At 47.8% G+C, this 23,528-nt stretch overlaps 1 protein-coding gene across 3 annotated transcripts in view; it reads right to left on the reverse strand.

The window, feature by feature from the left end:
- Positions 1-10,761: 10,761 nt before the first annotated feature.
- The window catches only part of Gnb1l (G protein subunit beta 1 like), a 59,121-nt gene continuing 46,354 nt past the window's right edge, over positions 10,762-23,528 (reverse strand). For all 3 annotated transcript variants that reach the window (XM_090320634.1, XM_090320635.1, XM_090320636.1), the window contains exon 7: positions 10,762-11,490. In XM_090320634.1, coding sequence (XP_090176760.1) covers positions 11,179-11,490 — 312 coding nt within the window. In that variant the 3' untranslated portion in view covers positions 10,762-11,178. The remainder of the gene's footprint in view (positions 11,491-23,528) is intronic.

Consider the following 23,528-nt stretch of genomic DNA (forward strand, 5'->3'; position numbering starts at 1 on the left):
CAGTGGAGCCATTCCTAGAGACAGCCACTCTTGTCCTGCTGGCTGCACTCAGGAGATGTTTCTGAACAGGTCTGCATGGAACTGAGTTTGTGTCCCTACCATCCTGGTACCCTAGGACCACCTGGAAAGTCCCCCTAGCCTCCCAGTCTCCTGCTAATGGGAGAAGACTCAAAGACAGAGCTGGAGAGGAAGGTGTGAGAGTCCAAGAAGGAGTCTGGATACTGAGTTTTGTTTTTGTTTTGTTTTTTGCTGGCCATGGGGCTTGAACTCTGTCGGGGCCCACACACTGGACCTGAGCTCTTCAGCTCAAGGTTTGTGTTCTACCACTTGAACCATGTCACTTCCGGTTTTCTGGTGGTAAATTGGAGATAAGAGTCATACACTTTAATTGCCTGGGCTGGCTTTGAACTGTGATCCTCAGATCTCAGCCTCTTGAGTAGATAAGATTACAGGCGTGAGCCACCCGTGCCTAGCTTTGGATACTGAGTTTTACTACGTGTTTCGGTTCAATAATTGGTCAATGAAGAGCTGGGTGCTGGGGCCAGGAGCATGGCCTAGTGGTAAGAGTGCTTGACTAGCATGCATGAAGACCTGGGTTCTTTCTCAGTGCTACATACTAAGAGAAAGCTGGAAACAGCCGTGTGGCTTAAGTGGCATAGTGCTAGCCTTGAGCAAAAAGTGTCCAAGTAGGCCGGGAGTTTGGCCTAGTGGTAGAGTGCTTGCCTAGAATGCACGAAGATCTGGGTTCAATTCCTGGGTACCACATACATAGAAAAAGCCAGACGTGGCACTTTGGCTCAAGTGGTAGAGCTCTAGCCTTGAGAAAGCCTAAGAACAGTGCTCAGACCCTGAGTTCAAGTCCCAGGACAGGTGCTGGTGGCTCATGCTTGTAATCCTAGCTACTCAGGAGGCTGAGGTCTGAGGATCTCAGCTCAAAACCAGCAGGGGCAGGAAAAGTAGAGTTGTGGCTCAGGTGATACAGCCCTGACTTTGAGAGGAGGAGGAGGAGGAGGAGGAGGAGGAGGAGGAGGAGAAGAAGTAGTAGTGGTTGTTGTTCAGGGACAGCACCCAAGCCCTGAGTTAAGCCCCAGGACTGGCATGCAGATGTGCGTGTGCATAGGCACGCGTGTGTGCACGTGCACACACGCACACGCACACGCGCGCGCACACACACACACACAGAGGAAATCAACAAAGATGCTTGCTTAGGGTGGGCCTGGTTACCTTTGCAGGTTAGGGTGCAGCCCAGGGGCCTTTCAACAGTGCCAGGTGACAAGTCATGGCTTCTGCTCAGAAAGCACTGTTTCCTCAGGGAGGGGCAGAAGATGTCCCCAGGATGACCAGGCTTCTGTAGGGTAGACTTAGGGGCTCAACAGTAGCAAAGTAGTGCAGGTGACTTCAGGCCTCCCTGGGGTCCAGCCTGCCTGTTCTGCTTGGGCCTGGCTGCCATGCCTGGAGCAGGCAGTGGCTCTCGGGGGGGATGGCTCTGAGCCTGATGCACAGCACTGACACAGGAGACCTGTGGGAGAATTCCAGGCGCAAGTGGCATGACACTGTGGGACTCTATTTATATGCCACTTAGAAAGGGCAAAGCCACGTGAGGAAAGATCAGACTGGCAATTCTAAGGGCTGCAGGGATGGGAAGGCCAGCCACCATACGAGGGAGGATTTTATTGGGTGATAAAACTTTTCTTTGTTCTTTTGTTGTTGTTGTTGGTCATGGGGTGTTGTCTCTGAGCTCCTCAGCTCAAGGCTACTGCCCTACCCCTTGAGCCACAGCACCACTCCCCATTTTCTAGTGGTTGATTGGAGATAAGAGTCCCACAGACTTTAGTGCCCAGGCTGGCTTTGAGCCATGATCCTCAGATCTCAGCCTCCTGAGTAGCTAGGATTATAGGCGTGAGCCTTCATGCCTGGCCTTTTATTTTTCTGGTACTTGAGCTTACAAGGATTGCTTATTTAGCTGGTGATCTACCACTTGAACTATACCTCCAGCCTAGATTTCTGCTGGCTATTTTGGTGATGGATTTTTTTTTTTTTGCCTAGTTTAGCTTCAAATTTCCATCTCCCAAGCTTCAGCCTTTTTTGAATAACTTGGAAAGCACATGAGCTCCCAGTTCTAAGACCCAGCTCCCCACTGGATCATAGAACTTTTGTTTAAAACGTACCTAAAGGGTCGAGAGTTTGGCCTAGTGGTTAAAGTGCTTGCCTAGCATGCATGAAGACCCGGGTTCAATTCCTCGGTACCACATACATAGAAAAAAGCCGGAAGTGGTGCTGAGGCTCAAGTGGTAGAGCTCTAGCCTTGAGAAAGTCCAAGGACAGTGCTCAGGCCCTGAGCTCAAGCCCAGGACTGGCAAAAAAAAAAATTAAATAAATGAAACGTACCTAAATTCAGCTGGTCACGAGTGGCTCATGCTCATAAGGACTGAGATCTGAAGATGTTGGTTTGATCTAATAAACCTGCAAAATGCCAGGAAGGGGGCTGTGGCTCAAGTGGTAGAGCACTAGCCTTGAGCATGAAAGCTCAAGGACAGTGACCTGACTTCAAGTCTCTGGACTGGCACACACACACACACACACACACACACACACACACCCCCCAAGATAACCCCCAAACAAACACAAAGCCCAAACTTACAGAACTGGATACTGAAGAGGTAAATTTACTGAATACTATTTTTTCTTTTTTGTCCTGGTATTGGGGCTTTGAACTCAGGCAATGGCTGAGGTTCCTTAGCTTTTTTGCTTAAATCTAGTTGTCTATTACTTGAGCCACAGCTCCACTTCTGGAAATAAGAGCTTCATGTGATATTGGAGACCCCATCTGAGAAGTTTCACTCCCCTGAGACCACTGCACTGAGAAAGAGAGGCGCTAGTGTTGGGTGCTCGTGGCTTATGCCTGTAATCAATCCTAGCTACTCAGAAGACTGAGAGTGGAGGATCAGAAAAGTCCATGAGACTTTTCTCTAATTAATCACCAAAGAGCCAGAAGTAGAGCTGTAGCTCAACTGGTAGAGTGCTAGTAGTTTTGAGTGAAAAAGCTAAGGGACAGGGCTGGGAATGTGGCTTAGTGGTAGAGTGCTTGCCTAGCATGCGTGAAGCCCTGGGTTCTATTCCTCAGTACCACATAATCAGAAAAAGCCAGAAATGGCACTGTGGCTTAGTGATAGAGTGGTAGCAAAAAGCTAGCAAAAAGAAGCTCAGGGACACAGCCCACATCCTGAGTTCAAGCCCCAAGGTGGGCAAAGAAAAAAAATACTAAAAAACAAAAAACAAGCTGGGTGTGATGGCTCAAGCCTGTAATCCTAGCTACTCAGGAAGCTGAAATCTGAGGATTAAGGTTCAAAGCCAGCCCAGGCACAAAAGAACCTGAGACTCTTATCTCCAATTAACCTCTAGAAAATGGGAAGTGGGGCTTAGCGCAAGGGTAGGGTGGTAGCCTTGGGCTCAGGAACAGCACTCAGGCTGAGTTCAAGCCCCATGACCCACAAAAAACAAAAACAAATCAAACAAGGGGATAGTGCCCAGGCTGAGTTCAAGCCCTAGCACCCACACACCCACACCATACCCAGACCCACACAAAAGAAAGAAAGAAGAAAGAAAAGCACTTGTGTGGCAGGATCCTAGGGTACCCAGCCTCTTCTAGTGAGCTTAGCCATGTGCCAGGTTAGGAGCCTGGGAAAGACTGGGGTCTTCCGACCCTGGTGCTGCCACGAGGCCATGAGAAACCACAGAGCCAGGCACCTCCCAGGTTCCTGGCCTGCAGCCTCCAGATGCACAATGGCTGTGTCATGTGTGCCAGTTTGGCTGGCTGGTGAACGCAGTAAGAGGTAATGGCAATAAGTTGCGACTAAGTGACCCAGTTTCTCAACAGTCTACATTCAGGAAGTCACAGAATGCACCTGCCTCAGGCCTGTGGGCTGCATAAATACCCGCCATCTTTCCTACCCACTGCATAAACTTTTCCTAGGGAAATATGTAGATTTCCAGCCCCTGGGTCTCTCCTGTTTGGACACACTGTGGTGGGGACACCCTGATGCCTGCCTTAGAGCCATACAGAAAGCTCCTGGCGTTCAGAACTGGCGGGCATCTCTGAAGTAGCCATTCTGAATTTCCAGGCTTGAACTCAGGGCCTGAGCACCGTCCCTTAACATTTTTGCTCCAGGCTTGTGCTCTCCCACTGGAGTCACAGCTCCACTCCTGACATTTTGGTAGTTAATTGGAGATACGAGTCTCATGTGACTTTCTGTCCAGGCTAGCTTTAAACCTCTGTCCTTAGCTCGTAGCCTGCTGGGTAGCTGGGATTCCAGGTGTGATCTCTGGAGCCTAGCTGGAAGTAGCTATTATTTAAGGTGAGTAGAGGAACTTGCTTCATAGATATTTGAGTTGTGGATGTCTGTGGTTCTATGGACCCAACAGTCTCAATGCTGATGCCCAGGCCAGCTGTGGGCAGAGCCCAGGGTAGACTTAACTGATGTGTATGCGGAAGGGAGCGGAGGCTGGACATGCTTCCAGGTCCCCTGATAGGGCTGGAATGATGTTTTTTGTTTCGTTTTGGGGGCTTGAAGTCAGGGTGGTATGCTCTCATTTGCTTGGCTTTATTCACTCAAGGCTGGCACTTTTGAGTGAGCTTGCGCCAACTTCCAGATTTTTGTTAGGAAGCTGTTTTTTTTGTTGTTTTTTTTTCAAATTATTGTACTGTGGTTTTTGTTGTTGTTTTCTGAGACAGGGTCTTTGTTTGTGGCCTAGGTGGGCCTCTTGCTCACAATACTCCTGCCTCTGACTCCTAGGTGCTGAGATGATAGGTATGTATCACCATACTAAAAAGAAAAAAGAAAAAGAAAAAGCAGCTCAGGTGCTGGAAGTGTGGTCTAGGGGTAGAGTGCTTGCCTAGCATTCAGGAGGCTCTGGGTTCAATTCCTTGGTACCACATACACAGAAAAAGTGGAAGTGGTGCTGTGACTCAAGTGGTAGAATAAGCTCAAGGACAATGCTCAGGCCCCGAGTTCAAGCCCAGGACTGGAGCTTGGTAGTCCATTTGAGCTGGGCAGCACTGCCTCATGATTATTCCTAACCAGTAAGGAGGCTAAGATCTGAGGATCGTGATTAAGCTATTCTGGGCAGCAAAGTCCACAAGACTCTTGACTCCAGGTAATTTCCACCACTACTACCACCACCACCAACAAAAACCACAAGTTGAGCTGTGTCTCAAAGGATAGAATGCTAGCCTTGATCAAACTCAGTGCCTAGGCCCTGAGATCAAGCCCCAAGGAGGGAAACTAGTCCAAGAACACCCGTTACTCGTGTGTGTGTGTGTGTGTGTGTGTGTGCTCGTACTGGGTCTTAAACTCAGGGCCTTACTCTCTTGCTTGGCTTTTCCTCTAAAGTAAAAGGCCATGCCTCCACTCTGGCCTTTTACTGGTTAATTGGAGATAAGAGTCTCACAGACTTTCCTGCCCAGGCTAGCTTTGAACCGTGATCCTAAGATCTCAGCCTCCTGAGTAACTAGGATTATAGAAATAAGCCACAAACACCCAGCTTGCCCTCCCCCCTCCTCCCTCCCCCCTATCCCCCCCTACCTTGCCTCTAATAGCTTTCATATTCCTCATGGCCGATAGTTCTAGCCCTCACTTGGAAGCTGAGTCTTTGGGGATGCTCTGTGCAGATCCTTATTATCCTTTTGTAGTTAGCTAGTGTTGGTCCGGTGAACCATCTTCCTCTCTCAGCAGCAGTTGTCTGGCTGGTCCCCCCTTCCCTCCTCCCACCCATCTGGCTCCCCATGGGCCTCCTGAGGTCTGAAATGTGGAGGCCAAACCACAGCTTGCTGACAAAGCATTATGGGAGTCTTGGAAGGCCCTCATCAGGTGAGCTGACAGGGGACCTTCTGGGCCCAACACAGACTCAGAACGACTCACTGTGGGGGGGGTGCTAGAAACGTAGGCAGGCGTGCTTAGAGTCTGTATGTAACAGAAGCAGGTGGGGCAGACCTGGGAATAATTGTGCCCTCCCAGAGCCATCAGAGCTGGTGGGCTTGGCAGCTTGGCTCAGCTCAGCAACTCACCTGTGCAGGGCACAGGTGCATGGCAAGTTCAGCACGAGTGTTTTGTCGTCGCTGCCAGCCGATCAGCCACGCTAAGGTTCCGCATGAAGTTCTACCTAGTTGAGAATCAAGCGTTTCTAAAGAACCCCCCGAAGGGATGTTTGCACTTTGTGCAAACAGTCCTTTTGTGCTGAGGGAGCTCTGTGGCTTCTTGGCAGACAGAGGTGGGAAACACCTGAGAGCACATCACTGCTGAGAATGTGGAGAAGTGTGGAGACACGCCCAGCCCAGGGCAGGGCAGCGGCTCCCCTGCGTGCTTTGGGCTGGGATTTTTTGTTTTTTATCTTCCTTAGAGAAGCTGGTGGCATCCAAAGAGTCTTCAGTGTCTGAGTGTGAGGCCAGGCCATTTTGCTGTCACCTGCTGCTAGACAGTCTGCAGTCTGAGGCCCTCACTCGTCCCCAGGGACCCACCAGCAGGAAATGTTGTGCAGTGGCTAACGACCTGCTGAGTGGGTGTGGGTGGACTTGTCTTGCAGGGTAGCTGTGGAATAAGAACTTTTGTCCATGGTGGCACTCATTAAGGTAGCTCTTAGTCTCAGTACTGGTAGCAGGTTCCTTTCTGGAGGTGATACTTTTTTTTTTTTTTTTTTTGGTCAGTCCTGGGGCTGAACTCAGGGCCTGGGCACTGTCTCTGAGCTTTTCACTCAAAGCTAGCACTCTTCTCTTTGAATCACAGCTCCCCTTCCAGTTTTCTGATGGTTAATTGGAGAGAAAAGTCTCATCAATTTTCCTTTCCCCAGGCTAGCTTTGAACCTGTGATCCTGAGATCCCAGCCTCCTCAGTAGCTAGGATTACAGGTGAGAGCCACCAGCACCAGGTCCTTAGATGGACATTCTTAAGTCAGTCTGGACTACAGAAAACAAACAACAACAACACAACACGACACAAAACTGAAAGAGCATGATGGCAGAATGCACGGAACAGAGTCAGCAATGAAGAAGAAATGTTCACCACCATCTGCCAGGTTTTCTATGGCTGTGTGAGAGTGACTTACCCCACTACAGAAAAGAATGTTACAAAAGCTGGGTGCAGTGGCTCACACCTGTAACCCTAGCTACTCAGGTGGCTGAGATCTGAAGATCACAGTTCAAAGCCAGCCTGGGCACTAAAAAGTCCATGAGACTCATCTCCGATTAATCACTAGAAAACCAGAAATGACTCTGGGGCTCCAGGGGTAGGGCAGTAGCCTTGAGCTGAAGAGCTTAAGGACAGTGTCCAGGCCAAGAGTTCAAGCCCCATGACCAACTGAATAAAAGGGGAAAAAAAGGGGGGAGGGAGGGAATGTTATAGATGGATATTTGGAGGTAGATGAACGATGTCCCTCTCAGTTGATGAGCCTGGACTCACTGAAAAATGTCTTGCTGTGGGCATGAACTCTTGTTACCAGTAGGGATGGGGATCCCATGCTGCCTCTAGAGCCACTGTCCCTCAGCTTTGCCCCAGGAATGCTGTGCATGGACCTGGGCTCTGCCTCTCTACTCAGCACCTTGGCTGCAGCCCTGGACAGGAAACAGATGTTTGCTTGGAAGACATCATACGGATGTTGACAACATGACAGGCTCAGTTTGGCTACTGAACATGGTACAATAGTAAAATATAATTTATGGTTGGGCACTAGTAGCTCACACCTGTAATCCTAGCCATTTTGGAGGCTGAGCTATGAGAATTGTAGTTCAAAGCCAGCCCAGGCAACCAAATCCAAGAGACTCTTATCTCCAGTTAACCAGCAAAAAGTCAGAAGTAAAAGCTGGGTGCTAATGGCTTATACCTGTAATCCTAGCTACTCAGGGGACTGAGAGCTGAAGACTGTGGTTCAAAGCCAGCCTGGGCAGAAAAACCCATGAGACACCTATCTCCTGTGAACCACCAAAAAGCAGGAAGTGAAATGAGGATCAGATTTAAGCAAAAAAGTGAAGGGGAAATACCCATGTCCTGAGTTCAAGCTCCAGTACCGGCTCCCATCAATCAATTCCATCAGGACTGGGGCTTGACGCAAGGGATTAAGTGCTTACTCTGTGTGTAACTGGCTTTGGAGTCAATCCCTAGCATTGCAAAAATGAATTAGTGAATGAACCAACAAATAACTACATAAGTAAAATAAAATGTACAAGAAATGATTCTGCATTTAGCAAACCTAGGTCAGCTCACAACACCTTGTATCTATGAAACACTCGCATGGTTATGAGCTCATTTTTGTGACAACAGGAATAAACGCAGAGGTGGGAGATACAGCCCCACCTTCTTCTACCTACTAGATCCACAAGGCACCTGCCTGCACACCAGCTCAACTTTGATCCGTGGCCCATTCACTCCATTTCTAGAGACATCTGACCACCAGCTCTGCTAGAGGTCTCTGCCACTTAAACTGTTTGGTCAAGAGTTTGAAACCACAGCTTGTAGCGGGACACACTCCAGTCTTGTCTGGCTATTTATTGCCACCTCCTTGACTCCTGTCATGCTAGACAAGTGACCTGCCAAAACAGAAGCTTGAATTCAGGAACCTCACATTCTCTGGGCTTGCTTACTAACAGCTGGTGCTCTTCTACTTGAGCCACACCTCATCCTTACTTTTTTGGCGGTTGTGGGGCTTGAACTCTGGGCCTGGGCACTGTCCCTGAGCTCTTCAGCTCAAGACTACAGCCCTATGGAACCACAGCATCCACTTTCAGTTTTTTTTCTAGTGGTTAATTGGAGATAAGAGTCTTACATTCTTTAGTCCTGAGTGGCTTTGAACCCCAATCCTCAGATGTCAGCCTCCTGAGTAGCTAGGATTACAGGCATGAGCCATTGCATCCAACTCATCCCTACTTTTTGTCAGAGAATTGGAGACTTTTCTGGCTGGGTTGGATTTGAACTGTGGTCCTCCAGGTCTCAGCCTCCAGAGACCCTAGGATTATAGAGCTGGGCCACTGTTGCCTGACAGCCCACTGCATTCAGAGATCTTAGGCCGGGGACAGCAGTTTCCATGGCTACTTTATCTTGGATGTGAGTGTGCATGTGTGCACGTGCATGTGCTGAGGTTGGAATCCTGAGTCTCATACCTGCAAGACTAGCACTCTATCCCTAAGCCACACTCCCAGCCTCTCCCCCCATAACTTCTGACAGACAGAAAATAATAATGAAGTCCTCTTTGAGGAGGCTGGGCTTACCCAGTAATGTGGATGTGCAGGCCTCACATGACAAATTCCTCCCAAGATTCTGACCCCCAGCTGCAGGGTCCCCCCACCCCAACTTTTTGGATATCAAGGCGGGCAGGCATTGTAATTTCTGGAGTTTATGCTGCTCCTGGGACTCAAACTGAGGGACTTGGGGCTGTCTCTGAGCTATTTTGCTGCAAGCTAGAACTCTGTCACTTAAGGTGCAGGTAAGTGTCTCATGTACTTTCCTGCCTGGGCTGGCTTCGAACCATGATCCTCAGATGTCAGCCCCTGAGTAGCTAGGATTATAAATATGAGCTTACCAGTGCCCGGCTGGACTAGGTTTAAGACAACTTGCCACCAGCCCTATTAGTTCTTTCTAGCTCTGGAGCTCCCACACACACTGAGCCCAGGCCCTTAGCACTGTGTTTGCCTCAGTTAATAACCTGACTTGTTTCACACTCTAGCCACCTGGTCCCCATACCTCATTCCCTTCACACATGCTCCCCAGATTTCTATTGATTTAAGCTGGAGACACCAGGCCCTGTGCTGCTGACAAGTCTCTGCATGGACACCCCAACTCTGCATGCTGGCTGTGGAGTCTAGCTAGAGACATACAGGCCTGGCGGCTGAGAAGGGGGGCAAAAGCATCTTGGAGGGTAGCACTCCTTCCCCAGGGCGGGAGCTCTGGTTGTGATGGAAGAGCAGGGGTCTAAGGTCCCCCTTTCTAGGGATCTGTCCATAGGCTGTACTGCTAGGGTCTGACCCCTCCCCACTTGTCAGGATGTTCTCTGCCCCCCCCCCCAGGGGTAGAAGGCAGTTCTGGGAGTCACCCCTAGTTTTCACGTCATTGTTGCTTGGTGTTTGTACACATTTCTGCTTGGGCCTCTGGTCATCAAGGGCCCATGTCCTCCTTGCCAGGCACATCAGAGACGGCTCCCACCCCTTTCGCTTTGCCCTGTCTGGAACAGGCACCCCCTTTGATAGTCCAGTGCCTGGTTCCTCTCTGTACACCGCAGACTGCACTGCCCTGACCTACTGGGGCCACTGTTTCTTGGTCCCTTTTCTGCTTTGATTTCTAGGGAGTTCACGAACGTCCTTTTTTCAATCTTAGCCTTGGCCTTGGGCATCAGGAGTTCCTGACCCCCAGGAGACATTGGCAGGAGGCCATGATTACGGTCTCCACAGTCTGCAGAGGGCCAGCCCTGGCCTCCTAGGCTCAAGCTTACTCCACAGCAAGGCCAAGAAGGGCCCCATTCAGGAGGCATCTGGGGACTCCGACCCTCATGAAGGAGCCCTGGAATGTCTCCACAGAGTTAGCACTTGGAGCCCACAGGTTTGCAGTGGAAATTTAAGATATCCTCCAGTTGGCAATGGTACCAGGCCCATGCCATGCCTCTCTCCAAGCCACAGGTGCAAGCCACAGGGGTCTGGCTTGGTCACCAAGTTCATGGTCATACGCATGACACATCTCACGAAAGGATGAGTAAAGCTCATCAGTTTCTTATTTTTTATTTTGTGCTGGTTCTGGGGCTTGAACTCAGGACCTGGGTGCTATCCATTAGCTTTTTTTCATTCCTGGTTGGCATTCTATGACTTGAGTAGAGCTCCACATCTGGCTTTTTGCTGCTTCACTGGAGAGAAGAATCTGATGGATTTTCTTGACTGGGCTGGTTTCAAACTTGGGTCTTCAAAATGCAGCAGTGGCACTTACTAGACACTATGTTGAAAATGAGCTATACAACTTGTGGGTGGGGATGGGAGGGAAAAACTGGGAGAGAGTGAAATGTAAAAAGAAATGTAGTCTTTACCTGGTTTACCTTTATAATACCAATAAAAACAAAAACCTTTGATCCTCAGATCTCAGCCTCCTGAATAGCTAGGATTATGGATATGTGCTCATGGTGCTGAGAAAGGGTCAGTTTCCACCGGACAGGATCAGGCTGCAGTGAGATGTCTGCCTCCCAGCTTTGATTCTCCCAAGAAGGGTGTGGCTGAGTCTCGTGATTGGTAGAGAGACCAGACACTGATACGCTGGTCCTTGGACCCTGCAGCCAGCAAGCCATCAGCAGCAAAGGCCACACAGTGGACAGAAGCACTGTGGAAGCCCAGCACAGCCAGTGGCTTCATTGTCTTCCAGTGAAACACTCGGACACGATGGTCCCAGCCTGCCGTAGCCAGGATCTTGTGGTCTGGCCTGATTGTGACCTCAGCGATCCCTGGATTCGTGAGTTCATGAGTGCTGCACATCTGTAAGACAGAGGGCAGCAGGGAGAAGTGTTAGCAAGGATGCTGCTAGATCCAGGAATGAGGTACTCAGCCATGGCAAACGCCCATCCCTCCCTGTCCTGCTGAAACCAGGAAAGTAACACTGTGGGATGGCCGCCTCCTCTGTGAAGGAGGACTTCAGCCCCTCCCTGCAGAGTTGCTGCCCTGGGCTGCCCTTTGTCAGTAAGTGGCTCTCAGACCAGTAGATTAGGAGGCCCAGCTCACTGGGGAGAGCTTGGGGCCCTCAGCATGGGGAAGGTGGTGGGTGGAGGTGGTATTTCTAGCCTGAGGGTGACATGTAGATCCTTGGTTCGCACCCCAAAGTGTGCAAAGAATGAGAAATGCAAACTCTGTAGAGGTAAGTGGAACCCTGAAAAATGTGACTGGGGACCCCCAGGGTGAAGACAGGGTGCGTTGGTTTGGATATGTCCCTCACAGATTCGCATATGGGTGGTATCTGGGCGTTGGGGCATCTAGGCAACTGGGATGCGGTAAGGGCAGAGAATGAGGTCTCTATGATGGCCGCGAGTGGTTTCTGGAAGAGAAGGAGGCTGAGCTCGCCTGCCTGCCCCGTCTTGTCAGGAAGTGAGCTCCGCTATGTTGTCATTCAGCAGTAGCAAGGCCCTCGTCAGATGCCAGCATTGTGCTCCTGGATTTCCAGCCTCTAGAACTGTGAGCCAAATAGTCCTTATAAAGTACTCAGTCTCAGGCATTTTGTTATAGCAGCACAATGGAGTATGATAACAATGGAGGTAGCAGGAGAAGCTGGGAGGGCAGCATGCAGGGAGCCTCGCAGGGAGTCAGGGCTTCCTTCCTGCCACAAGACGCTATGCCAGAGCACATTTAAGCACTCCCCTCCAGAGGTTCATGCGTCATGAGCTTGGCCCATAGTGGGGCCATAACAGGGAATGTACTCTGGACCCCCAGCCTTTCTGGTGTCCTAGCTGGTGATATAATCTGTTCCTCTACACATTTTCCTGTGATGATGTGATGTCATCCATCTGGCCCCCACCAGAGGCCAAATCAATGTGACCTTTCAGTCTTCCAGAATTTTGATATAAGTACATTTTTGCCTCAGGTATTTTGCTAGAGTTCAAGCTCCATGACTCACAAAACAAAATAAAACAAAAAAGGACAGGAAAGACTACAGGAGGGCAGTGAGAGAGGTGGCATGTTCTTGAAATTGAAATCTTCTGATTTAAGTCCAAAGAAAGGCTATAGAATGGTCAATATTAAGATATGCTCTAGGCCAGGAGTTTGGCCTAGTGGTAGAGTGCTTGCATAGCATGCACGAAGACCTGGGTTCGATTCCTCAGTACTGTGTACATAGAAAAAAGCCGGAATTGGTGCTGAGGCTCAAGTGGTAGAGCTCTAGCCTTGAGAAAGCCCAAGGACAGTGCTCAGGCCCTGAGCTCATGCCAGTGACTGGCAAAACAAATAAAAAAAGATATGCTCTAGCAGAATTATTAGGTCTACTAGGTCAATAAAGTCCTTTTGGAAGCAAAATAAAAGACTATACTGATAACCTTAGGAGGTGGTGGCTTATACCTGTAATCCTAGCTACTTAGGAGGCTGAGATGCGAGGATCACAGTTCAAAATCAGTTAGGTCATGAAAGTTCATGAGACTCTTTTTTTTTTTTTTTTTTGCTGGTCCTGAGGTTTGAACTCAGAGCCTGAGCTCTGTCTTTGGACAGGTTTTACTCAAGACTACTGCTCTACCACTTGAGCCACAGCACCACTTCTGGCTTTTTCTGTGTATGTGGTACCGAGGAATCGAACCCAGGGCTTCATGCATGCTAGGCAAGCACTCTACCACTAGGCAATGCTCTCAGCCAATCCAATTAGCCACCAGAAAATTGGAAGTGGTGCTGTGGCTCAAATGGTAGATTGCTAGCCTTGAGCTGAAAAGCTCAGGGACAGCATGCAGGCACAGAATTCAGGCCCAGAGTTCAGGCCCTATGAACAAAAAAAAAGACTAGTGATAACGAGAGTAAAGTGTAAAGTGTTGGCTGTCCTCGGATGCTCCAGGGCCATATCTGTGCCAGGGGACCATGGAGTAATGCTCACAGAGGCTGAGAAGGGAAGTGTGGTCTAAGGATTTTATATCTAGCCAAACTGTCACTCAAGTATACAAACAAGAGACATTTTTGAACATGTAAGAACTCAAAGAATATTGTTCCCTTAAGTTTTTCTGGAAGAGCAAGAAGATTAACTCCAGTCTTGGAAGAGAGAACCAGAGAACTATAGCAAATGGTCTGGCAGACCGCTCTGAATCTACTTACCTGCATGCAGGATTAGGTTTAAAACATATGAGGATTATGGGTATATAGCTGGTTATGTAACCAACAGAATAGGGGAGGGGTCAACTGATTTGCTCATCATTTGTCATTTGGGGCCAAAGATGCAGCAGCCAATCTTACATTTGAAAGATAATCTGACACTCACCATAAATATTTCCTTCTTTTCTCTCCCTGGATACAAGGTTGCCTTGATTTCTTAGTATTTCCTCTTTATAACATAAATAATGTGAAGTAATATGAATAATATGAAGTAATAAAAATATAAATGTACTCAGTAGCTTTCTGATTAGATTCCAAAGTTAAATACATTTCTGTGCTATACATAAAGTCTCCACAGGACAGACTGGGGGATGAACCAAGAGAATGCAAACAGGGACAGGACAAAAGGAAATTGGAGCCTTGAGCACCAAGTAAAATTACACACTATAGTTAATAAGGATAAAAGGCCCAATTATGATAAAAAGCCATGACTGACTATCAGTTGAGCAAATAAATAGACTCATCTTTCATAAAGCAAGAATAGGAAAGTGCTATGGGAGAGTAAATGTCCCAGACTACTCACATTGCTAAACAACCAAAAAATTAAGCCAATACAGAACAGGAAGAAGAACTCTTAATGTTCTCTGTCTGAGGACAATGTTCTGGTCACAAAGTTCAGGCAAAGCATGATGGTTAGAAAGCTGAGGAAGCAGACAACAGAATCTGAGGCAGCTAGAGGGCTGGCATTTGTGAGGAGGAGATGGTGGGGTAGAGGGAACTACGATACTTTGGGGGTGGGACTGATGATTATATGTGGGTTCTCCATGAGTCCTGGACTACATGTACTTATAGCAAACTACACAGGCTTGCCAGAGAGGGAGCTGCTGTAGGGTCAAATAGAACTTGCATGAGAGGTGGACAGGAAGAAACCAACACCAGCTGAGACTCCAGAATGCTGCATTTCAGGAATAAAGATCCCATCTTGGGCTTGTACAAAGCCCTGGCAAATGCTGAAGGTAGGCAAAGTTTGGGAATTTTGTTCTGCCACACTAAAGGAACCTGAGAATGACTTCCACAGAGCTATCCAAACAAAGCACAGAGCTAAACCACAGCTACACACAAGTTCAAGACGATTAGCCAGTGACTGAACTGCCTGCTAGAAAAAAAAAAAAAGAGCAAATACTTTTCAGAATAAACTAACAAAATTCAGAGTCTCCATCATGTGTCGATTATGATATATGCACACAAACAAAAATTTACCAGACTTGTAAAGAAGCAAAACATATATACCATAGTGAAGGGTGAGAGAATAGCCAGGGAATAGAAGCTGACCTGAAATGACATAGATACTGATGAACATTTCAGACAAAGATTTAAAAGGCAGGTTATATCTGTACCTCACACCTGTAATCCTACTACTCAGGAGGCTGAGATTTGAGGACCATGGTTTGAAATCAGCCTGGGTAGAAAAGACTTATTTCCCAGAAGTAGAGCTGTGGCTCAAGTGGTAGAAGAACAGCTCTAAGTGAAAAAACTAAAGAGATAGCACCCAAACCCTATGTTCAAACCCCAATACCAGCACACATACAAAAGAAAAGGTGATAAGGGAATGAGAATAATAGGATAATTGTGACCAAAATACATTATATACATGTATAGAAATATCACAATAAAGCCTCTGAGATAGCAGTTCAAAGCCAGCCCAGGTACTAAAGTCCGTGAGACTCTTATCTCCAATTAACCACCAGAAAACTGGAAGCGGAGCTGGGACTCAAGTGGTAGAGTGCTACCCTTGAGCACAAAAGCTCAGAAACAGTGACCAGGACTGGAATTAAAGCCCCAGGACCAGCACATGCAGATATGCGCTCAGACCCCCCCCACACACACACAGAGGGGAGGGTGAGAGTAGTACAGTGCTGGTGTACAGGTATGTAGCACCACACTAAAAAAAAAAAAAGTAGTCCAGGTGCTGGGAGTATAGTCTAGTGGTAGGTGCTTACCTAGTATGCACGAAACCCTGGGTTTGATTCCTTGGTACCATATACACAGAAAAAGCCAGAAGTGGTATTGTGGCTCAAGTGGTAGAGCTGTAGCCTTGAGAAAGCCCAATGACGGTGCTCAGGCCCTGAGTTCAGGCCCCAGACTGACAAAATGAAAAAGGAGGAGGAAGAGGAGGAGGAGGAGGAGGAGGAGGAGGAGGGGAAGGAGGAGGAGGAGGAGGAAAGAAGGAAAGAAAGGAAGAAAGAGAACCAACAGCAATATTACTGGTAAGATGGAGTTTCTGATGTGTGCAGAGCTCTAATACACAGCAGCAGTAGAGGGACAGGATGGGTGAATGGATGCAACTAGGGCACAGACAGGTATTACATTGTGAGCCAGGGTGTGGACAACAATGGCTCTACACAAATTTTGATAAGGATGTATATTATTATCCATAACAACCACTCAGGAATAAGATAGTAAGTATAGCTGAAAAGTGCAGACAGGAAATGAAATGCTAAAAAGAAGATAAAGTCACAAGTAGCCAGTTTACCAATCAACAACATACTGAATAAGGCTGGGCAGGGCGGTGAAAACTAGACCATCTATAATCTCAGATATTCCAGAGGCAGCCATCTCAAGGATCAGGATCTGAGGCCAGCCCTAGGCAAAAATGCTAAGCCCCCACCTGAAAAATAACCGAAGCACAAAAGGACTGGGGTGTGTGTGTGAAGCAGTAGTCAGCTCTTGCCTGGTAAGTGGAGTGGGTTCAATCCCCAGTTCCACCAAGGGAATAAAAAAGACTGAATAGGTAACAGTAACACTGTAGCCTAGGCATTACAGTAGGCTGTACCAGCAAGGTGTGTCTAAGTATACTCTACAGTGTTCAGATGACAACTGTCTCACAGTGCATATTTTTTTGGTCAGTCTGGGGCTTGAACTCAGGGCCTGGGTGTTATCTCTGAGCTCTTTTGCTCAAGTCTAGCCACTTTGAGCCATAGCTCTATTTCAGTTTTTGAGTGGTTAATTGGAAATAAGTCTCGTGGGACTTTTCTGCTTCAAACTGTGATCCTCAGATTTCAGCCTCTTAAGTAGCTAGGATTAAAGGTAGGAGCCACAGGAACCGGGTTCTACAATGCATTTCTCAGTGCACTGTTATACAATGCACAACTATATTCAGATAACACAAAAGAAAACAAGAAAGGAACACAAATAGGAAACAAATATGAGAATGGTGGGTTTATCAATAACTACACTAAACACAAGTGGACTAAACGCTCCAATGAAAAGGTAGCGAGGGCCAGGAGTTTGGCCTGGTGGTAGAGTGCTTGCCTGGCATGCACGAAGACTCAGGTTTGATTCCTTGGTACCACATACATAGAAAAAATCCAGAAGTGGTGCTGAAGCTCAAGTGGTAGAGCTCTAGCCTTGAGAAAGTCCAAGAACAAGGCTCTGACCCTGAGCTCAAGCCAAAGGCTGTCAAAAAAAAAAAAAAAAAGTAGTGATAAGCCAAGTACTGATAGCCAATGCCTATAATACTAGCCCTTTAGGAGGTCAAGACCTGAGGATTACAGTTCAAAGCCAGCCTGGGCAGGAAAGTCTGTGAGACTCTTATCTCCAATTAATTCCCCCAAATCTGGGGGAACAGCTGTCACTCAAGTGGACAAGAGTGACTAGCCTTGAGTGAAAAAGGTCAGGAACAGTGTCCAAGCTGAGTTCAAGCCCAGAATTGGCACAAATGAGGGAGGTGGAAAAGGAAGAGGAGGAGGAGGAGAGGAGGAAGAGGAAGAGGTAATGATAGAAAAAATAAAAAAGGAAAATTCAAGTATATGTCATCAACAAAGGATGCTTTAAAAATTTGTCTGTCTGTCCATCTACCTACCTACCTATCCACCTACCTGTCTAAATGGCCTAAAGTAGAAGCCTGGCAAAAGATGTATTCAAAGGGCAAACCTAAGGAAGTTGAGGCTGCTATTCTGTATCAGACCCAGCTGACTTGAGGACAAAATACATTCCAAGGACAGGTCAGACTGGTTCAGTGGTACAGGACTTGCCTCACATGCATAAGTCCCTGTTTTTAAGCCCCAGGACAGCAAAAATAATAAAACCTAAGATTATTTAATGCGAAAAATGGTCATTTTCACTAGCATGTATCCAACATTTGAGCTGCAAAGATCATAAATCAAAATTGACAGAATTAAAGGGAGAAACAGGCACAACAGGCAGAGGCAATCTAAGACCTTCTGTCCGGAACTGGGAGAAAACCAGACAAAGGTATTCCATAAGGAAGAATGAAGACTTGAACTACAGACCACATGGAGTGACCTAAGTAAGTCATCCTGACAAAAGACTCCACCCCACAATTACAGAACACCCATCCTGGCCAGGCACATGTGGCCCATTCCCAAGATACAACACGTGCTGATCCCAAACCAACTTCCAGAAGTTCTTAAATGGAGACTAGAGAGAGTATAGTCACTGACAACAAAATTAAAGGGGATTAAAGATATCTACAAAAATCAACAAATATTTGGAGATTAATCTACTAACAAACCTATGGATCAAAGAGGAAATCTCCCAGGAGAAAATATTTGGAACAGAACTAAAACAAAGAAACAGTCCCTCTTCCCACATGGACGAGGACTAGATGGGAAGCTGCAAAAGGTGGATCCTAAAATGTGGGTCCCACAGACACCATCGGTACCCTAGAGGTCACTGGCACTAGCCACCAAGAGGTCACTCTAAAGGACAGCCTTGGCTTAGGGGAGAAAGGCTGGAGATGTACAAACTCAGTCAAGGGCAGTGAGACCCAGCCTGGAAGAGATAGGTCTCCACCTAAAGGGCCGGGAAGGATTAAAAACCCCCAAAGCTACAGAAGGATGTGTAATCATAGGAAACACCCTGAGCCATAGGAATAGTTGCAAATAGTGGTTGAGACAAAAGATGCCAAAAGACCATTAACAAGGAGATGATCAGGTTACCAGTGCTTGCTTCTGAGCTGGCTTTCAAATGCATAAAGCAAAATGGGGCAAGTCATCCGGGAAAGGTAAGGAGAGAGCCAGCATTTTATCCATGGCACCTTCAGAGACCAAGGCCAGTAACGATGACACAGTGGGGTTGTAATGCAGTGGGGGTGCATGACCCAGTGGTGCATTCACATGTGCAGCTGTGCCTCAGTCTCCACCAGGAAGAGCTGCACATGTGGGATACTTGTGCAAATGAGCCAGGCCCTCCACATTGCAAAGAACTGATATCATTCAAACCTTGTTCTCTAACCACGAAGTAATTAAGCTAGAATTGGAAAATGAAAAGATAATGGGTGGGTGTGGGACCCTCGAAACATTTGGAATCATAAACTCTAATCAGCTCACTGGCTAGAGAACAAATAAAAACAAGATCCATCCAGAGAGAGGGATGAAGATAATGACATGGAGAACTAGCTAGAACATGGGAACTAGTTAAGAGTGGCACTCAATGGGGCTCACAGGCAAAGGACAGACATGAATGGACAGCTTGCTGGCCCAACTGAGTGAATAGGGAAATCGAACCCAGAGAACACAGGAGAAAAGAGAACAATAAGAACAAAAGATGAAGCCGGGTGAGGTGGCTCGTGCCTGTAATCGTAGCTACTCAGGAGGCTGAGATTTAAGGGTCTTGGTTCAAAGCCAACTCAGGCACTAAAGACCTTGAAACTCTTATCTCTGATTAATCTTTAGAAATGGGAAGTAGGCTGAAGAGCTCAAGGACAGCGCCCAGGCCCACAGTTCAAGCCCCATAACCCACATTTAAAAAGAAAAAAAAGAACAAAAGATGAGAACTGGAGGCATTGCTCAAATGGTAGAGTACCCGCAGAGCAAGTCCAAGGCCCTGAGTTCCAACCCCAGTATTGGGGGACACACATACACCACACACAAAACAAAAACAAATGATGAGTTAGAAAAATACAGACTTTGAAGGCTCAACAAGGATTAGGACTAATCGAGAATAAAAAGGACACTGGGCAACAGAGGCTTCCACCTAGAATCCGAGTTACCCGGGAGGCTGAGATATAAGGATTGCAATTTGAAGCCATCCCAGGCAGAAATCTGTGAGATTCTTATTTCCAATTAAATCACAGAAAAAGCCAGAAGTGGCAATGTGACTCAAGAGGTAGAGTGATAATCTCGAGCAAAAGGAGCTCAGAGGCATTGCCTAGGCCCAGAATTCAGGACTGGCAAAAATAAGCAATAAATAATAAGGACAGCCAGTGCTGGTGGCTAAAGCCGGTAATCTTAGCTACTCAGGAGGCTGAGATCTGAGTATCTCAATTCAATGCCAGCCTGGGCAGAAACGTCTGTGAAACTCTTATCTCAAATAAACTACCCCCAAAAAAGGAAGACGTGGAGTTGTGTTCAAGTAATAGAGCTCCAGCTTTGAGCAAAAAAAAAAAAAAAAAAGCTCAGAGATAGTGCTCAGGGAAAAAAATAACTACAATATGGCAAAAATGAACAGTTATAGACAACTACAATCTGGTCCTTAGAAAAATACCTTGTAAATGTTTAGATCTACTGTCAGATTCCTAAAAAAATACAACTCCTTCACCACCCCCCAAGGAAAACTAAGTGCACAAGCAAAATTGAAACTTCTCTAGAAAATAAACACCTACACCATAGCAGTATAGGCAACAACTAACGCCAGTGGATCTGGAGCTACCACTGACAGAACTCAGTGGTACAGAGTATACCTAGCACTCAAGAAGCTTCAGGTCTTACACAAGGAAGGAAGGAAGGAAGGTTGGTTGTTCAGGCTGGTCTTGAATTCCTGGATTCAAGTGATCCTCTTCCTGCCTCAGACCCCTGAGTAGCTTAGGATTGCAGGCATGTCTGACTTTATTTGGCTGTTTTGATGTTAAAGGAAATAAGCAAACACTCCAATTCACTAAATTAACAGAGTCAAGAAGAAAACCTGTTGTCAGTCTGAAGGATACAATAAACACTGCACACCCATTCACGATCTAGTCATCTTCACAAGGATAGCTGCTCTACATAAACCTGTAACCAACACAGCCTTCCTTGCCCACCCAGCCCATGAAATCATTGCCCTGGCTTGTATGAGCCAGATCTAACATTCAACCAAAACAATCTGGATTTCTTACTCATCAAGTTCCCTTGTCACCTGTTCTGTATATTTCATGGCCAAGGCCCTGGCCAGCCTGACATTCTGCCCATACCTGCTGACTCCTGACCTTGCCTTTCTCCTGCTGCCCACTGAAGCCAGTACTGTGTCTCAATGCCCTGTCCATCTTGCACTGCTCTTACATGGCAGAACTGTGGTTCTGGGATCTCTGATCTTTGAGATCCCTGCATGTATCTGTGAGCAGTAGAACGGGCTGTAGAGAGCAGGTTATCTACTCTATCTGACTCTGTCTACTATCGTGTGACCACCTGGGTGCAGAGGCTTCTTCCTGACTCAGCTCCTCTCACAGACTGTCCATGACAGTATCTCTTTAGCATTTCTCAAGAGAAGTTTTGTTTTTGTTTGGTTGGTTGGTTGTAGGTTTGAACTCGGAGCCTGAGTACTGTCCCTGAGCTTTCATGCTCAGGGTTAGTGCTCTACCAATTTGAGCCACAGTTCCACTTCCAGTGTTGGGGTGATTAATTGGAGGTCTCACAGACTTTCTTGCCCAGGCTGACTTTGAATTGTGATCCTCAGATCTCAGCCTCCTGAGTAGCTAGGGTTACAGGTGTGAACTACCAACACATGGTTGAGAGAGCTATGTTTAAACCTATACCCTGCTGCTGCAGATCCAGAGCTCCAGCAAGCCAACACATCTACAGTCCTGACTCTCAAACACCCCAGGCAAAAGACAGGTGTGGACAGAGGCAGCTTTGTCCCAGCTTTCTCATGGCCTCCAGTGTCTTCAGCTAGGAGAGGCTGAGATGCCAGATGCTGCTCAGGGGTATGGCTGCCCTAGCCACAGTGGCACCAATGACCACCATGACCACTCCTGAAAACAAAAGCATGGAGGCAGAGGACTGGGTTCCCCTAGAGACAAGAAGGGGACTTGCCTGCAGTGTCTGGCTGCCCCAAGACCCTATGATGGCCATTAAGTAGAGGCCTCTGTGGAGCCGGCCACGCTGGGATCCAGATGGGACTACACATGGGAGCACAGCCAGGACCCTGGCTGAATGCAGTCAGGGGAGACAGTGTCAGGACCACTCCTGGCCCAGGGCTGACTGGGGTGGGGAAGCCTCATTATTACTTAAATACCTCAAAATACTACTAGCTGTAAATCAGTCCCTGCTTCAAGGCTGTGCTGTGGGCCCTGCCCCAAGTATGGGAAGAAGAATGGGGCCTGCGGACCACCTGTAGCCAACAGCAGTCCAGGCCCAAATCCAATGGCTTGTGGCAAAGCCACCTCATAAGCCTGGCGCAGGGCTTGGGCATCATCAGTTGTCCCTGAGCCATCTGTAGGCAGAGTCTTGGGTGGGTAGCCTCCTGGTCACTGCAATAGCCCCTGGCTGAGCCCTGGCTGGGGCCAGGACCCTCCAGGAAGGATCTCTGGCCACCAGTGGCTCTTACAGCACATGACCTCAGGTGCCAGGAATGTGCAGAGCGGCCGCCATCTGGTTCTGATTACCCATGCTCTGCTTCGGGAACCGCGTCCACGGCTCTGCTCCCCAGCGCCGCCCAGGAGAGATTGATTTGGGCTCATTAGAGGTTTCAGCAGGAGGACACAAGGGAGGCACGTCTATACCCATGTGGCTTTTGGACCAAGACAGGCAGCCATGTTGCAGTGCTCTGCCATGGCTGAGGACCTGTGGATGCTGAGGGCTCAGGGCTGCCTCTCTTGGCCCTAAAGGGAATCTGCCTTGTTCTCAGAACTCCGCATTGCTCCCATTGCTACTGACTACAGTGTCACCAAGGGATTTCCCAGAACTTCTCCAGCCCAGTCTCAATTTCTATATGAAAGCCCGCTTGCCCACCCCATGCCCAGGCGCTAGTCACCTCAGCTCCTTGCAAACAGGGTAAGAGACTTGCTTAAACATTAGATTCCCTTCTCAGACCTGTCAAACCTTTACCATAAACTCTGGAGCCTCTCTGAACTCTCAGCTACCCCTAATCTTTATGCCTGTGTCTCTTCTCCTCAGGTCATCACGGCATTCCTCTTCAACTCTCCACTAAAGTTGATCTGGTGTGTTGAGATGGTTTTCTGTTCTTCCTTTAATACCCTTGTGACTCAGTTTCCTAACAGTCCCAAGAATCAAGGACCCCCCTCAAATGGTTTGACTTGGCACCACATCCCAATTCTTCCCCTGAGGCCTGGGTTTTACAGAACTTGGGATTTCCAGGGCCTCTGGGATTAGCACTAGACAGGACACTGGATGAAACAACACCAGGCCTTTATCCAATCCACAGGGTCACCCTCTCCCTCCCATAGCAGTGTGCTTAGCTGAAGGGAGGCGGGGGAGGGTCCCTCTCCCCTTTGATGTGTATGGCTGAGCCAGACCCTACCCAGCACCCTCCATCACCCCAACCACTTCCAGGCTGCAATTCCTGCTTTCCCTTCTGCTTTAACTTTTCAATTCATTAGTGGAGTAAAAGTTCATCTCTGGACTGCAACGTGCCTCATAAATTTAAATCTTAAGTTCCAGCAGCTGTTTCCCAAACACTCCAGAAAAGACCAAACAGATCTAGGCCAGGACAGCTCCCTCCCAGAGAGCCCGAATTGGGCGCAGGGAGCCTGGGTAAGGAGCCGCACAGCTCTCTTAGGGAGGTTG

Source organism: Megascapheus bottae, chromosome 28 (assembly GCF_031878675.1).
Source record: "Megascapheus bottae isolate mThoBot1 chromosome 28, mThoBot2.hap1, whole genome shotgun sequence".
Classification (NCBI taxonomy): Eukaryota; Metazoa; Chordata; class Mammalia; order Rodentia; family Geomyidae; genus Megascapheus; species Megascapheus bottae.